Source organism: Anolis sagrei, chromosome 4 (assembly GCF_037176765.1).
Source record: "Anolis sagrei isolate rAnoSag1 chromosome 4, rAnoSag1.mat, whole genome shotgun sequence".
Classification (NCBI taxonomy): Eukaryota; Metazoa; Chordata; class Lepidosauria; order Squamata; family Dactyloidae; genus Anolis; species Anolis sagrei.
This window is the reverse complement of record NC_090024.1, coordinates 167,568,094-167,584,315: the sequence shown is the minus strand read 5'-3', so window position 1 is coordinate 167,584,315 and position 16,222 is coordinate 167,568,094. Positions and strand designations below refer to the sequence as shown.

The window sequence follows — 16,222 nt, the reverse complement described above, 5'->3', positions numbered from 1 at the left end:
GTTCCAGTTTTCATTTGTAAAATGCTGGAGGGTATGGAATAGACAACCCACAGCCCTCTAAATATTGGACTGCAGTTCTCAACATAACTAGAAACTATGCTGGTTAGGTCTAGTGGAAGTTACATGAAATAAGCTACACCAAATAAGCCATGTTTTGCCAACCAGTAACCTATAGCAAGAGATTCCAGCTTTCCTCTGTGCAGGTTGTTTCATAGTGTTCATAGTTTATGAACTTTGGAATGTATTCTGCTTTATCTCCCTCTTTCATCTTCCACATGTTGGGGAAAGGGGTGATAATTAAAAGCATGAGCTGAGATCCAGCTAAGTCTCCTGTCTCTTTCTTGACCTCATTATTTGGTCTTAAGCCTGCCATGGTTTCTCAGCCTCCATCTGTAAAAATATTAGTCTACTTTGTGGGCTTATTAATGAATGAAAGAATAATATAAAATACTAAATAGTATTACTAGCAATGGATCACAATCATACTGTGTCATGTTTTCCAGAGTAGCCCCTTTCTGTGGTGAGAAATTTCTGTCACAGTCAAAAAGTGTAAAAATACCTACAGTGTGGATTTCTGACATCCAGCTGTGCATCTTTATATTTCACTCCTTTTTCCTGGATTTCATCAAAGCCTTCCAACCTGTCAAGGTTCTCTTCCTCCTGATCCCTTCAGTACTGTCACTGCTGGGGACAAGACATAATATCTCAACTGTGATCTTAAATTCACTTGAGTCCCATTAGTGCTCAGTCTTGGAAGAAGTGCTGCTGTTGACGAAAACTAAAATGTTGTTGACCTGACTGTGCCCATAGCAGCATGCCACTGATTTTTCATCACTTATTCATTCTGGTCCCTGAATAATTCTCCAGATTATAACTCTGTACCTTATATACACAACTATAAATCAATATTTTGGATAGTTCAAGGGCAGGTTTGAGGCCAGCAATTGTGGATTTTGCTTTGGAAGATTGAGAGGACTTAGGTACATGTTACAACAATTTTTCCTCACTTTTAAAAAATGCATGGAGGGAGTGAATGAGAAAAGCAAAAGAGAAGGAGAGGAACTGTTTATTTGAAGGGTTATAATTTAAGAGCAGTGTAAATTGCTTTGGTGACCTTAAAATGCCTGCATCTATACAAATATAGATAAGAAAATAGCTATATTAATAAAAGAAAAGATTGAGAACCTGACTGAGGGGGATAAGAGAAGAGCAAGAAAACAAGCTGCCTCTACTAGGGATCCAGCATGAAGGCAGCATAAAGGAGACAAGAGGCAGAAGTGACACATCTCTACATGACACACAGTTTGAAAAGCTGTAACTGAGAAATAAATGAAAAAATAATTTAAATGGTTAATAAATCAATTTAAGGGTTTTGTGTGCTCAAACTGAAAAATAAATGAAAAAATAATAAAAAAGTTTAATAAAGGAATTTAGGGTTTTTATGTGCCACCTTATGAGAAAACATTATTGCATCTGTTCACATAATAAAAGGGAATAAAAACACTAAGATAAAAACACAATAGATTTTACCAGCTCCAAACATTAAAAACATAATTTTAAAAATCTCAAGAGTTTTACCAGGTTAGCATTCCAGGAAGGCATTTGTCGTTTTCTTTCAAAACCAGTAGCTGTTCTGTAAAAAGAACAAAAAGATATGTCACTTGATGTATTGTTGCTGGCAAGGATGTCTACCCTCAAAATAAGTAAGGAAATTCTCCCTAGAGCAATAACCTCTATTTTCAAACCTGAATAATAAGGCCAATAAGCCCCAAGTTGAATTTTTTGGCAGAAAAGCAAGATATAAATCAGATAAATAAATAATAAAATGAGCTTTTGGATGTAATTTCTTCTGGTGGATTAAAATTTGGCTAATCAACACAAAGCACTGGTTTTCTAATTAATGTTACACATAGTGGTGGATTGACCAGGGTTTCAGCTTGCCCTATGGCAAGTGGGGCCCCTTAAACAATAGACAATATGTTAAAAATATTAATCACGTTTAGTAGCTTGAAAAAGGTAATAGAAGTTCCAATATTATTGCTGTATGCAGCTAAAATTTGCATTATATAATACTACTACTACTACTAATAATAATAATAATAATAATAATTTATTGTATCTTTTCCCACTTATGTATTGTTTTAAGAATGTATTTCTTTCTAATAATAATAATTATTATTATTATTATTATTTCTTACCTGCCTCTCCTCATAGCTCGAGGTGGGCTACAATAGTGTAAATCACACATTCACCTAAAACTATTCTTTAAAATAAACATATTTAAACATATTTCCACAAGATACATATTAAAATACACAAAACAGAGATTAAACATGAGGTGCAAGTTTAAAATTCATCATTAAAACTGTCTGGGTAGGCCTGCCAGAAGAGATAGGTCTTCAAATGTGTTTTAAATTCCAACAGCTCATTTCGCTGTTGGGGTTCTTCTGCCAAGTTGTTCCATAGCCTTAGGGCAGCTGATGAAAAGATTATCTAAGTGATGGTTGCCAGTCTAGTTGTGGCAATCTGGAACAGATGCCCCCCAGAGGACCTCAGTGTCCGGGGCGGATTATAAGGAAGAAGGTGATCCTTTAGGTTACCTGGACCCAAACCATATAAGGCTTTAAAGGTCAAAACCAACACTTTGTACTTTGCCAGGAAAGTAATTGGCAGCCAGTGGAGTGTCTTTAGGATAGGTGTGATATGTTCATTCCTGGATGTTCCTGTAACCAATTTGATTTGTCGTTTTTTGAACCAACTGGAGTTTCCGAACATGGTACAGAGGTAGACCAATGTAAAGCATATTGCAGAAGTCCAATCTTGAGGTTACCAGGATTAAGATGCAGGTTAACTTCAGGTGTATCCATTTCCCATCTGCTGCAGGAATTTCTACTCTCATATGGTGGCAAAATATTTGCTTCCAACATCTAAGTTTTGCAATGGATGTACTTTTTTGACCAGTGTAGACAAGCCCTATGATATCCAGGCTGATAGTAACAATAATTGTATTTAATCACAGTTAATGTTGGTTTGATGCTGGTCTTACCCTGGTTAAAATCAGGTTTGGTTCTAAGTAGTGACACTGGACTTAGTGCTCCTTAAATCTCCTTACATTTTTTTTTCAGATAATGATTAAAATATTGTTAATATCAATAAAAGAATTTAGAAGTTTTAGTGGACTACAGGACTAGAAGTGTTTTTAAGTTATAAAATTAATTAATTCCTTACTGATATGTTCCCATTAGGATGCTATTGTAATTCATGAAGTTTATGAGGAAGGTGCAGCTGCTCGAGATGGTCGACTTTGGGCTGGTGATCAAATTCTTGAGGTAAATTGCAAGTTTTTCAAACTTGGAATTTTTCTATCTTCAATATAGAACTGGTGTATTTGAAGTTAAGATACACACATGATTAAATTAATTGCATGTTCACCTAAACATGGAGTCTGTTATCTTCTTTATCTTAACCTATAAATTGGTACCATGTTTGCATAAGCCACTTAGTGAAGCTTGCTATTTTTCATTATCCTGTATTTTGGGATATTAGATAAGAAATAAGTAAGAAAAAAGTTTGTGCTTGATTAAAACTTAGAAAAAGGAGTAGAAATCACTGTGGTTGCTGAGCGTCTGGAACCAGCTCACTATCACGTCAACAAAAAATTCCCAGCACACCTATTATGACTTCCATGAAAGGAAGTTAAGAAAACATAGAGGACCGATTGGGAATTGTTCTTAACAGCTCTTTCACATAATGTTTTTTATTTTCACTGTGCCTTAAAACAACAAGTGTATTTCTTACCAGAATGCAATAAAAACATGATGGACATAGCAAATTAGGCTTCATTGCCCTTTATGTGAATTCTTTAAGTGAATTTTGTGAGGGCAATGGATATGAGAGTAACCAAGCTTCCACAGCCACTAAGATAGTATATTTCAGAGTCTGGAATCAGCACTGATGACAACCTCAAAACAAACAACAAGGAGGGATATCCCACAGAGATCAACCATACCAACAAATAGCACCTTCTACCTCCTCTCAGTAATCAAAAGAAACATATTAGAACCATGGCTGCTGCTGACAAACTACTAGACACAACAAAAGTCACAGTACAAAATTAAACAGCAAAAGGTTCTTCACTGTTTCCAAAAGGAGGTACTGGAATTAAGGCTATAAAAGACTTGGAGTGAGAGTGAAGGACCAGAAAGCTGCAAAAAAAAAAAAAACCATCATTTTAAAATCCGTAGGCATATAGCAATTACCCTCAAGTACAGAAACATTCAGGCAGTTTCACATTTTATAAGATCTTTGGATCTATGCAATCATAGTTCACTTGCTGTTCACCACCTGAACAGCAAGTGAACTATGCCTGCTGTTTTTACCTGGTTCTGTAATTATTTACCAAAGTATTAACATTATCTATCTCTGGGACAAAGTTCTCCAGATGGCTAAATTAGATTATAAAATTGAAAATTTAAAAATCTAGATGGATATCACCCACTTCTAACTAAAATGTGCTATCTTGCATTTGAATTGGGAGGTTACCATGAATTTCAGGTCTGCGTCTATCAGGAATTGAAGTTAACCATATGCTTCAAGTTTTGTCATTTCAACCAAACAGGTTTTGCATTTGGCCATGGGCATTATACAATGAATGCCTTGTTTCTCCCTCTGAAACTCTGAATTATTTTAAATATAACCTGAGTTTTGACAAAAAATTAAAGCTTGTGTGCCATCTATTGGAATCTGGAAATATATTATTTTGCTATTCAAAGTACAGAATTGCATAAATGCAAGGTGAAAGGTGAAAGGAATCAGAAATGTTTACTATCTTATGGGTTTGTTTTAGTAGATGTGGGAATAATGCAGCTTGTTAGATATTATTGTACTGTAATTCCTAGCATTGTTTGCCATTGGCTGTTTTGCTATAGCAACTGAGACTAGCAGTTCAACTACATCTGAAGGACTGCTTGATTCCTATCTTTGTTATATATATCTTCTGTGCAGTGAACTTTTATGATGTCAAGTGATACTTATGTTTGAGTAGGATTACAGTCTTATTCAAACTGTTAATACATTGTGAATTCACACTAATACGTCGCTTAATGCTGGGAAACCTACAGTACAATTTCATGATAATCATCAGAAACTATCAATAGATACTATGAATAGTTATACCCACTCATTAAAAATGCTTTAATCTTTAATTTCAATGCTTATGCATTGAAAGTTCTGAGCTTCTGCACTCGGACTCTCTACGAAAATGTTATGTAATTATTTTATTTAGCTGAAAGTTCTCTTATTTCTCTCATTTCTTAAGAATAAGCATGTTGATTTATTTTGAGATGTTATTTGATGGGCCTAACTAGTACTACCAATCAGTAAGCAAGCAGAATTGCAGTTATATTATGCTGTTTTATTCTAGGTTAATGGTATAGACTTGAGGAATGCTAGTCATGAAGAAGCGATCACAGCCTTGAGACAGACTCCTCAAAAAGTTCAACTGATTGTCTATAGAGATGAAGCTCATTATAAAGATGAAGAAAATTTGGAGATTTTCTTTGTCGAGCTGCAAAGGAAAATGGGCAGAGGCTTGGGACTCAGCATTGTTGGGAAAAGGTAAGGATTGCAGCTAGCCATTGCTCTGCTGAGATCATTTTTAAAATAAAAAGAAAGCACTACAGATTGAGCCATAGTGTTTAAAGACAAAATATTCACCAAATGGGGAAAATTTGGGGAAAATATTTTCCCAGTTTGATCACAAGCATTTTGGATAAGGCACACTTAACCTTTATTAGCTTTATTGAGTTGTTTAAGGAATGCACAGAGAAGGAGCGTGCTAGCCTCTCTCTCTTGTATTACCGATTTCATTGCCTTTGCATAAATCAGAAGAGAAGACTCTCTCTTGACAGTGAAGGCTCTTTTGATTACTTAAAATCTTCTTACCCTTCCCTCTGGTTTTTAATAAAACCACATAACACATACCTATTCAGTGTAGTGAAAATATTCAGTGTAATGGAAATAAAATTTAGAGAGGCAGAAAGGACAATAAAGGAGATGCTTATTTCCAGATAGAAAGAGTAGAAGATACCATACTCACAAATTTATTTTCTATTTCACTTTTAAAGGAACAAACCAAGCAGTCAATAAGTGCTGTAGTGCAGTGTTCTGAATATATTTTGTGTGCAGTAAGATCCTTTGTCTGCACTTACTAGTTATCTGGCAGGGGAAATGGCCTATTTGGTTCTTGAAATGATTCTATATGATTCTTCTCAGATGTTACCATAGTCACCCTGGAGGACCTAGCATATTCCTAGAGAGGTTATTTCTCTCTAGGTCCTCCAGCATGATCCTATATTAGAACCAGACAATTTAATGAATTTAATTTAATTAATTTAACCAGATAATTTAATGGTGTTCTATCATATTTGCTCTTTCAAGTAAATCCAGCCAGGAATGTATCCCCTGTACTGATATTTATTTATTCTAATATTTATTTCCTGCCTTTCACAATTTCAGGGTTGAACATAATGATAGCAACCTGACTAATTTGAACAGGTTAAAAGGAATGCTAAACATTTAAAAGTTGATTAAACAATTTCAAAAGTTTAAAACTTATTAAAATTGAAATAAAAAATTAAAACTGGTAAAATAGTTGAATATTACTTAAAACCATAATGATAATAACTTTATTTTTATACCCCCACCTCCATCTCCCCCAAGGGACTCAGGGCAACTTACATGGGGCCAGGCCCAACAGAGCAGTTAAAACAACACATTAAAATTCATGTGAACTACAAAAACAATACAAAGAAATTATATATATATATATACACATACACACACACACACAGAAATACATCAAAACCAACAACCAATAGCAAAGTTCAGTGTCTCATTGTGGGTGGGCAGACTGGTGCCACAACATTAGAGGATAGAACTAATGTGTAAAGTGCAAATATCATATAGCAGTGATGAAGATAAAACGATTTACCATTAAGGATTTGGATATAGCAATCATAAAGTGCCTGAGGACAAGATTTTTTGTTGGGGGGGGGGGTCCTAACTGGGGCCAGCTGTCTAAGAAATTGCCTAGCTAAAAGCACAAAAACAAAAAACCATGTACCAGTGAAGTTTTGTGAAAAACCAGTTAGACCCAAAGACTTAAGGGAACAGCCGGTTGGTGCTGGAAAGATGGCAGTGTTGGCAACATTGTGGTTGTGGTGATAGTGAATAATATGGCCATATAGAAATAAATCAGCACAGTCACTTTAAGACCAGAGTGTAGCCATGTTTGTGCAATAATACATGTGCATTTTTCTTTTTTAGAAATGGAAATGGAGTATTTATCTCTGACATTGTCAAAGGAGGAGCTGCTGACCTAGATGGGAGACTAATTCAGGGGGACCAGATCTTATCTGTTAATGGAGAGAATGTAAGGCATGCTTCCCAAGAGATGGTTGCCACCATTCTTAAGGTGAGTGCATTTTACATTTGTGGATACTAAATGCTTGTAAGCATAATGAAGTCTAATTATACTGTACTACTCTTTTTAAAAAAGCATTGTCGCATTTGGATTTCCTGAATGCCAGGATCATGCACTAAGAAGGGGGTTGGGCTTGATGGTTCACTTCCAAGTCTATAATTCCATGAATTTTTTTCAGAGGTCTAACTGTGGTGTCCACATACAAGATCAAAAAGGTTTCTGCACATGAGAAACAGATACTTTCTGGTAGTGATTTTTTGCAGTATTGAAAATGAATTGATGTATACTCTGAAAGAAACAGAAGATAGAAATGTGTATGAATTATTAAGTAGACTATTTTCAAGATAATTGCATCAGGAAACATAAAATTTAGGCATTTATTTTTGATATATGTTTGCTGTTGTTAGGACACAGAAGCACTACAAAAGTGGAAAAACATGAATAAAAATACTCCCTTATATTACCCAAGAGAACACTTTCTAGGAATTGCTAAGTCCTCCAGTGAGATTCTATGATCAATTTACACGGGACAACTTTATGGTGTTTTCTCTAGGAATATCTAGGCACTCCAATCAACTTCTGCCAGGTGACTGGAGAACCGAGAGATTCATGAAGAGATCATATTAATCAAATACGCAGACTAAAAATGTAAAATTAAATCTGAAAACATGGAGGGCCAATGTATATCCATCTTGAAATATTTGATAAAACCATAAAAGATGTAGCAGAGTCACAAGTGTATGGTTATTTATACATCTGACATAATCAGATTTCTGCCCTGAGAGCTGTCTAAGCATCCATGTATGGTGCAGGTTTTTTTAATCTGGTTGATTTATAATATGTTCATTAATGTTGGAGGCAAAAAGATTTGATGAATCAATAGTATTAAATGCTATATTGTACATGTATCATTTATGTTTTTTAGTGGCATAATATAAATTGTGCTCTAACCTAGGATTCTTTCTGAAGCACTAAAACAGCATGGTGGTCTAGTTCTTGTACAGGCAGGGACTGTTTGACATAAAGGAAAATTCTATCATGCACTTCTCCCACCAAATTTTGGAATGGTACAATCCATTGATGACTCTACCAGTTGCTTTTCCTGAAAGTGCCCTGTTGTTCTTCTGCGAAAGAGTTCAATTTTCCTGCTTTAAATTCTGTGTGTCAGGTTAATTGCAGCATTGCCAATGATTGCTTGGGGAAGAAAACATGGAATAAGTGTTAACTTAATCTTGCCCAATAGATCTATTTTTAAATAATGAATGCACTATAAAATGGTTGTGCTCTATTCAGGGATGTAACTGAGGGGTTTTAATATCCAAAGTGTGCCTGGGAAAAAGAAAGCTTTTCTATACAACATGCTGTGTGTTTTTTTCACATGTGAAGTGTGCTCAAGGGCTTGTGCAGCTGGAAATTGGACGGCTGAGAGCGGGATCTTGGCCATCATCACGAAAAACATCTCAAAACAGCCAGGTCAGTGGCACTTGAATCGTAAAAAAGTATTTGTGGTGACTTTGGTGTGTGATTGTGAGCACTGGGGTTTAGAATCCAGTTATAGATACCAGGCAAGAGTCTGAAAAAGATTGTTAAGGAGGTGGTCTGCAAACACCTAGAAACAAATGCGGTCATCACTAATAGTCAACATGGATTTATCAAAAACAAGTCATGCCAGACTAATCTGATCTCTTTTTTCGATAGTTACAAGCTGGGTAGATGCAGGGAATGCCGTGGATGTGGCGTACCTGGATTTCAGTAAGGCCTTCGACAAGGTCCCCCATGACCTTCTGGCAAGCAAAGTAGTCCAATGTGGGCAAGGCAAAACTACGGTTAGGTGGATCTGTAACTGGTTAAATGAACGAACCCAGAGAGTGCTCACCAATGCTTCCTCTTCATCCTGGAAAGAAGTGACGAGCGGAGTGCCGCAGGGTTCCGTCTTGGGCCCGGTCCTGTTCAACATCTTTATTAATGACTTAGAAGGGTTAGAAGGCATGATCATCAAGTTTGCAGATGACACCAAATTGGGAGGGATAGCCAATACTCCAGAGGACAGGAGCAGATTAGAGAGATGAGCCAAAACTAACAAAATGAAGTTCAGCAGGGACAAATGCAAGATACTCCACTTTGGCAGAAAAAACGAAATGCAATGATACAGAATGGGGGACGCCTGGCTTGAGAGCAGTACATGTTAAAAAGATCTTGGAGTCCTCGTGGACAACAAGTTAAACATGAGCCAACAATGTCATGTGATGGCAAAAAAGAACAATGTGATTTTGGCCTGCATAAACAGATCTAGATGTAGATCTAGAGAAGTAATACTACCCCTCTATTCCGCTTTGGTTAAACCATACCTGGAATATTGTGTCCTATTCTGGACACCCAATTGAAGAGAAATATTGACAAGCTGAAAAGTGTCCAGAGGAGGGCAACTAAAATGATCAAGGGTCTGGAGAACAAGCCCTATGAGGAGTGGCTTAAAGAGCGGGGCACGTTTGGCCTGAAGAAGAGAAGTCACAGGGAGGAGGGAGCAAGTTTGTTTTCTGCTTCCCTGGAGACTAGGGTGCGGAACAATGGCTTCAAACTACAAGAAAGGAAATTTCATCTGAACATGAGGAAGAACTTCCTGACTGTGAGAGCAGTTCAGCAGTGGAATTCTCTGCCCTGGAGTGTGGTGGAGGCTCCTTCTTTGGAAGCTTTTAAACAGGGGCTGGATGACCATCTGTCAGGGGTGCTTTGAATGCAATATCCCTGCGTCTTGGCAGGGGGTTGGACTGGATGGCCCATGAGGTCTCTTCCAACTCTATGATTCTGTAGCCATGATTCAGACAGTTGCTGTTGTTGACAAATCCAGATTAATGTGGCAGAGGCCCTGGAATATCCCCAAATATGGATCTCCTTTGGTCATATGTGTGAGCTACTCTAGGAGTGGTGTCATATAAATTAAATTGTGCAGTAGACATCAACAAAAATGTATCTTATTTCCATCCACAGCATGAAACAATAGGACCTAATAATGTACGGCTATGAAACACATTTTAAGATAGGCAACCCATCAATTAAGAATGCTGGACAAGTGCTGGATATGTTCACCCCATCTCATACTGTTGAAAAATGACTCTTTCCAATCCAGGAATGTTCCACTATGTCACTGTCTTCCTTGTTTTCTCCCTGGAGCTTGCAAAAGCACACAACTATGGGGCCTCATGATAGTGCCGTTCTTTTGTCTCAACAAACTTTTTATTTTTAAGAAGCAGAGCAATTTCAATTTTTAAAAAATATATTTTAAAAGGAAACAAGACAAAGAGGAAAACGTTTATGGCTTTACTCATGGTCTTTTTCTGACTGCCACTGGTATTATACTGCTAGTCGTTTTGGAAAAGCGGGATAAAAAGACAATTCCAAAACACACTTCAGAAGATATGTCACTGGGACAGACAGTGATTGGCAGACAGGTCTGCCTATCACAGACAAAAAGTCTGTGCTTCTGACTTGCACAATGAAATTCAAAACAATTGAAGTCAATTGTTTCCTTTTTTCATAAAATGCTTGCAGCGGACTCCTTGCTTACGAGTGCCTACAAGTTACCAACAAAATGAGCCTTTCATCACGTAATTAAACCCATTGGAACCATTAGGCAAAGAGCATAAGAAATGGGTATAAGTGTTGTGATAAGGTCCATAATGTGTTTATTTTGCCTTTTAACTTTGAAAGCATTGCTACTAATGTACAGGAGAAATAACTGAAACAAGTCACTGTGTATCAATATTATGTTTCACATTCAGCAACAATAAGGAAAAGGATTAATATAGTCTGAGCTAGAATTTCACAGGGGATTTAGTATGTTGACATATAAAACAGTCTATCATGGTAACAGAAGGCACATTTATTCTATCTTTCTCTCCTTAATGGATTTTCCACTGTAAAAATGAAAATAACAGTAAAACAACAATCAAAGGTTAAAAGCATTTCTTGTTAGTTTTACTAATTTTGTTTTGTGGGGACTATTCCTCTAGAATTGCCCTACCTGATTAGGAGATTATGGAAGCAGTAGTAGTAATAGTAGTGGGCTGGGGACTTTTCCAAGCTATGCTCCCAAACATAGGAAGTTGTCCTTTGATGTTTCCATAAAAGTTGGTGAACAAAATAAACAATAGGACCTAATAATGTACGGCTATGAAACACATTTTAAGATAGGCAACCCATCAATTAAGAATGCTGGACAAGTGCTGGATATGTTCACCCCATCTCATACTGTTGAAAAATGACTCTTTCCAATCCAGGAATGTTCCACTATGTCACTGTCTTCCTTGTTTTCTCCCTGGAGCTTGCAAAAGCACACAACTATGGGGCCTCATGATAGTGCCGTTCTTTTGTCTCAACAAACTTTTTATTTTTAAGAAGCAGAGCAATTTCAATTTTTAAAAAATATATTTTAAAAGGAAACAAGACAAAGAGGAAAACGTTTATGGCTTTACTCATGGTCTTTTTCTGACTGCCACTGGTATTATACTGCTAGTCGTTTTGGAAAAGCGGGATAAAAAGACAATTCCAAAACACACTTCAGAAGATATGTCACTGGGACAGACAGTGATTGGCAGACAGGTCTGCCTATCACAGACAAAAAGTCTGTGCTTCTGACTTGCACAATGAAATTCAAAACAATTGAAGTCAATTGTTTCCTTTTTTCATAAAATGCTTGCAGCGGACTCCTTGCTTACGAGTGCCTACAAGTTACCAACAAAATGAGCCTTTCATCACGTAATTAAACCCATTGGAACCATTAGGCAAAGAGCATAAGAAATGGGTATAAGTGTTGTGATAAGGTCCATAATGTGTTTATTTTGCCTTTTAACTTTGAAAGCATTGCTACTAATGTACAGGAGAAATAACTGAAACAAGTCACTGTGTATCAATATTATGTTTCACATTCAGCAACAATAAGGAAAAGGATTAATATAGTCTGAGCTAGAATTTCACAGGGGATTTAGTATGTTGACATATAAAACAGTCTATCATGGTAACAGAAGGCACATTTATTCTATCTTTCTCTCCTTAATGGATTTTCCACTGTAAAAATGAAAATAACAGTAAAACAACAATCAAAGGTTAAAAGCATTTCTTGTTAGTTTTACTAATTTTGTTTTGTGGGGACTATTCCTCTAGAATTGCCCTACCTGATTAGGAGATTATGGAAGCAGTAGTAGTAATAGTAGTGGGCTGGGGACTTTTCCAAGCTATGCTCCCAAACATAGGAAGTTGTCCTTTGATGTTTCCATAAAAGTTGGTGAACAAAATAAAGAATGATAAAATCAGAAATTGAATTCTCGATTGTTCTTGCTTCCTTCTTGTGCCATTGTCATCTTCATGCTCTTTTATTGTAGGCCTCCAATTTCCAAGTATGTGCGATATCTTGATTTCCCTGAACTATTGCACTGCTCAGTTGCTTGGTGAACATGTGTAATATTATTTCTTTGCCTTTCCTCCGCTGGTCCCTTGAGTTCCGGCAAGTTCAGAGCTATTGTTAATGAATTCTCCATACACCCTATGACACACTAATCCACATTCTAGAGGCATTTCATTGGCACTCTGTGGTCTGAAAAATCAGTTTTACTTCAAGCAGGTTTTATTTGCTACTAGCAAATTGCTAGACATGGTCTTTTGTCAACCAAGGCGTGATAGCTAGGATCAAGATATGTTAGAACATTTTTAAAGGGAATACAGGCATTGTCTGTCATACACAAAATGTCTAGTCTGTCAAAGATTTAACTGAAGTTTAGAAGAGGGAAGAGGAATTAGGTTAAATTAATTCTCACTTATTTAGACAAAACAGAATTGTACTTTGTGTCCATGCCTGTTTTGAAGCTGTTTTAAATGCAGATATTGAGAAAGAGAGACAGATGGTTCCATGTAATTATTTTTTTCTGTTTAAATGTTTATAGATATTATAGAGTGAGTAATAGTATAATTTTGCCACACAGTCTAGAAGTATATCCAGTGATATAACAAGGAAGTCTTGCATGTCTTGATTTTGATTAATAGATACCATAGATGTATAAGAAATTTCCAGAGCATTCGCTTTGTGATACTGTAATGTATTGTATATGTGCTTGCTTTCAAAAACTTTGGTACAAAACACAGGTTGTTGCTTTTTTTTTCCTGGACCCTTACTGAAACTACTTTTGTTTTTCAGATAAACCAACACAATGTTCACAGTCACTTTCACCCTACACTTGCTCCAGTGATCTCCACTCTACAGAATTTTGTCAGCACTAAGAGATCATCCACTGATGGTTTTCACAAAAGTTCAGGTGTGGGGCAGAATGTGCAGCCAGTAACTGAGAATTATCATACAAGTTTCATTTCAAAATGAAATGAGCCCCTGGTGGCGCAGTGGGTTAAAGCACTGTGCCGGCAGGACTGAAGATCAACAGGACGCAGGTTCGAATCCAGGGAGAGGTGGATGAGCTCCCTCTATTAGCTCCAGCTCCTCATGCGGGGACATGAGAGAAGCCTCCCACAAGGATGATAAAACATCAAAAATCATCCAGGCGTCCCCTGGGCAACGTCCTTGCAGACGGCCAATTCTCTCACAACAGGAGCGGTTGCTCCTGACACGACAAAAAATAAATAAATTTCAAAATGTATTGGCACTTAGATCTCGCAATTGACAAAAGGTGATAATACCTGGTAGTTGGAAGGGTGGGGAAAACCTGCAGAATCAGTGGGAATTTGGTAAGCCAACACTTCTATAACTTCCACTGATTTAATCGGTCTGTTCTTGTCATGGTTAACATTTGAGATCTGTTTCTGTGTGTTTTTCTTAAGTTCAACCTGTAGCAAGGAAGGAATGTCTGGAGGCCCAAAAGAGCATATGATCCCAAAACATATATTGACTAGTACGTGTGAAAAGATCTTGGAGTCCTCATGGACAACAAGTTAAACATGTGCCAACAATGTGATGTGGCGGCAAAAAAAGCCAATGGGATTTTGGCCTGCATCAATAGGAGTATAGTGTCTAGGTCCAGGGAAGTAATGCTACCCCTCTATTTTGCTCTGGTTAGATCACACCTGGAATATTGTGTCCAATTCTGGGCACCACAATTCAAGAGAGATATTGACAAGCTGGAATGTGTCCAGAGGAGGGCGACTAAAATGATCAAGGGTCTGGAGAACAAGCCCTATGAGGAGCAGCTTAAGGAACTGGGCATGTTTAGCCTGAAGAAGAGAAGGCTGAGAGGAGATATGATAGCCATGTATAAATATGTGAGAGGAAGCCACAGGGAGGAGGGAGCAAGCTTGTTTTCTGCTTCCTTGGAGACTAGGACGCAGAACAATGGCTTCAAACTACAAGAGAGGAGATTCCATCTGAACATGAGGAAGAACTTCCTGACTGTGAGAGCCGTTCAGCAGTGGAACTCTCTGCCCCAGAGTGTGGTGGAGGCTCCTTCTTTGGAAGCTTTTAAACAGGGGCTGGATGGCCATCTGTCAGGGGTGATTTGAATGCAATATTCCTGCTTCTTGGCAGGGGGTTGGACTGGATGGCCCACGAGGTCTCTTCCAACTCTTTGATTCTATGATTCTATAGTTTGGGATTATGAGCTTTGATGGCACCAGTAATTTATAGCCTCAGTTAAGGATGCTTCTTAGCTGGTAATGAAATATAGAGTGGGTTATTAACAAATTTTCATATTCAATCTATTAGCTTTCAAAGCAAATTATTATTATTATTATTATTATTATTATTATTATTATTAGCAGTAGTAGTAATAGTAGTAGTAATGGTATTAATAGTATTGCAATTAGTATTGCCTAAGTAATAGTTGTATTCTATTTGGAATGGTTCATATCCATTTCAAATCCACTTGCCAAAGTTGCTTATAGCCTACTAATCTTCAAGATGCAAATTATGTATTAGTGTGTTGGTCTGTTCCTTTTCTTCTACTAAAAAAATAGTACAAAACATTAAATGTTCAACTAATATAGTTTTCCCCCATGTATTAGCAGTTGATTGTAATAAATAATTTATTTCACTGTTGAAAGTAGTGAAGTATCATGGTATTTATGCTGTGATTAATCTGATGAAACAATCTTTTTCAAATGAAATTATATCCACACTCCTGGACCAAGATGTACCATAATAATTCTGTGTGTTTTATAAATTTAGTAAATTAGACTTAAAGAACTGGCTGTTGGAGGGATTTGAGCACTGGACTAGGACTCTCAATACCAGGATTCAAATCCTTGCTCAATCATGGAAACCTACTTGGCAAATCACATTCTCTTGGAGAAAGGCAAATCAACCCACCCCCCTGAAAAAATATAGGGTGTTTCAAAATGATGAATCTGTTTTTAAAGCAGTATATTTCAAGATAGAAACATATTATCATTCCATAAAAAGTTATAAAACAGTTTAATGAATTATAAAGTTATTAAGTTTTATTTTTTGAGCTAGAAGCAAATCTAAAAAATAACCCCTCACACATGGAGAATATCCCATTAGGCCATGTTGCCATCTGAGAAATGACTGAGGCTGGACACTATTTATGCTCTGAAAAAGGCATCTAGCAGCAATCATTAGAAACTCTATGCCTTGCCCTTTCAAGTGATAAGACTCATTCATGGGAGGCTCATGGTTGCAGAGATATAGCCATTTCAAATTGGGTCCATCTGTTTGAAACATACTGTATTGTCAAGAAAAGCTCATGATAAATATCCCTTAGGATCATCATAATTCAGAAATGA

At 36.9% G+C, this 16,222-nt stretch overlaps 1 protein-coding gene across 1 annotated transcript in view; it reads left to right on the top strand.

Annotated features, from left to right (window-relative positions):
• PATJ (PATJ crumbs cell polarity complex component) overlaps positions 1-16,222 on the top strand; it is a 196,727-nt gene that overhangs the window by 166,877 nt on the left and 13,628 nt on the right. The window contains exons 34-38 of the mRNA XM_060773627.2: positions 3,246-3,329; positions 5,423-5,616; positions 7,327-7,474; positions 8,870-8,956; positions 13,671-13,788. Coding sequence (XP_060629610.2) covers positions 3,246-3,329; positions 5,423-5,616; positions 7,327-7,474; positions 8,870-8,956; positions 13,671-13,788 — 631 coding nt within the window. The remainder of the gene's footprint in view (positions 1-3,245; positions 3,330-5,422; positions 5,617-7,326; positions 7,475-8,869; positions 8,957-13,670; positions 13,789-16,222) is intronic.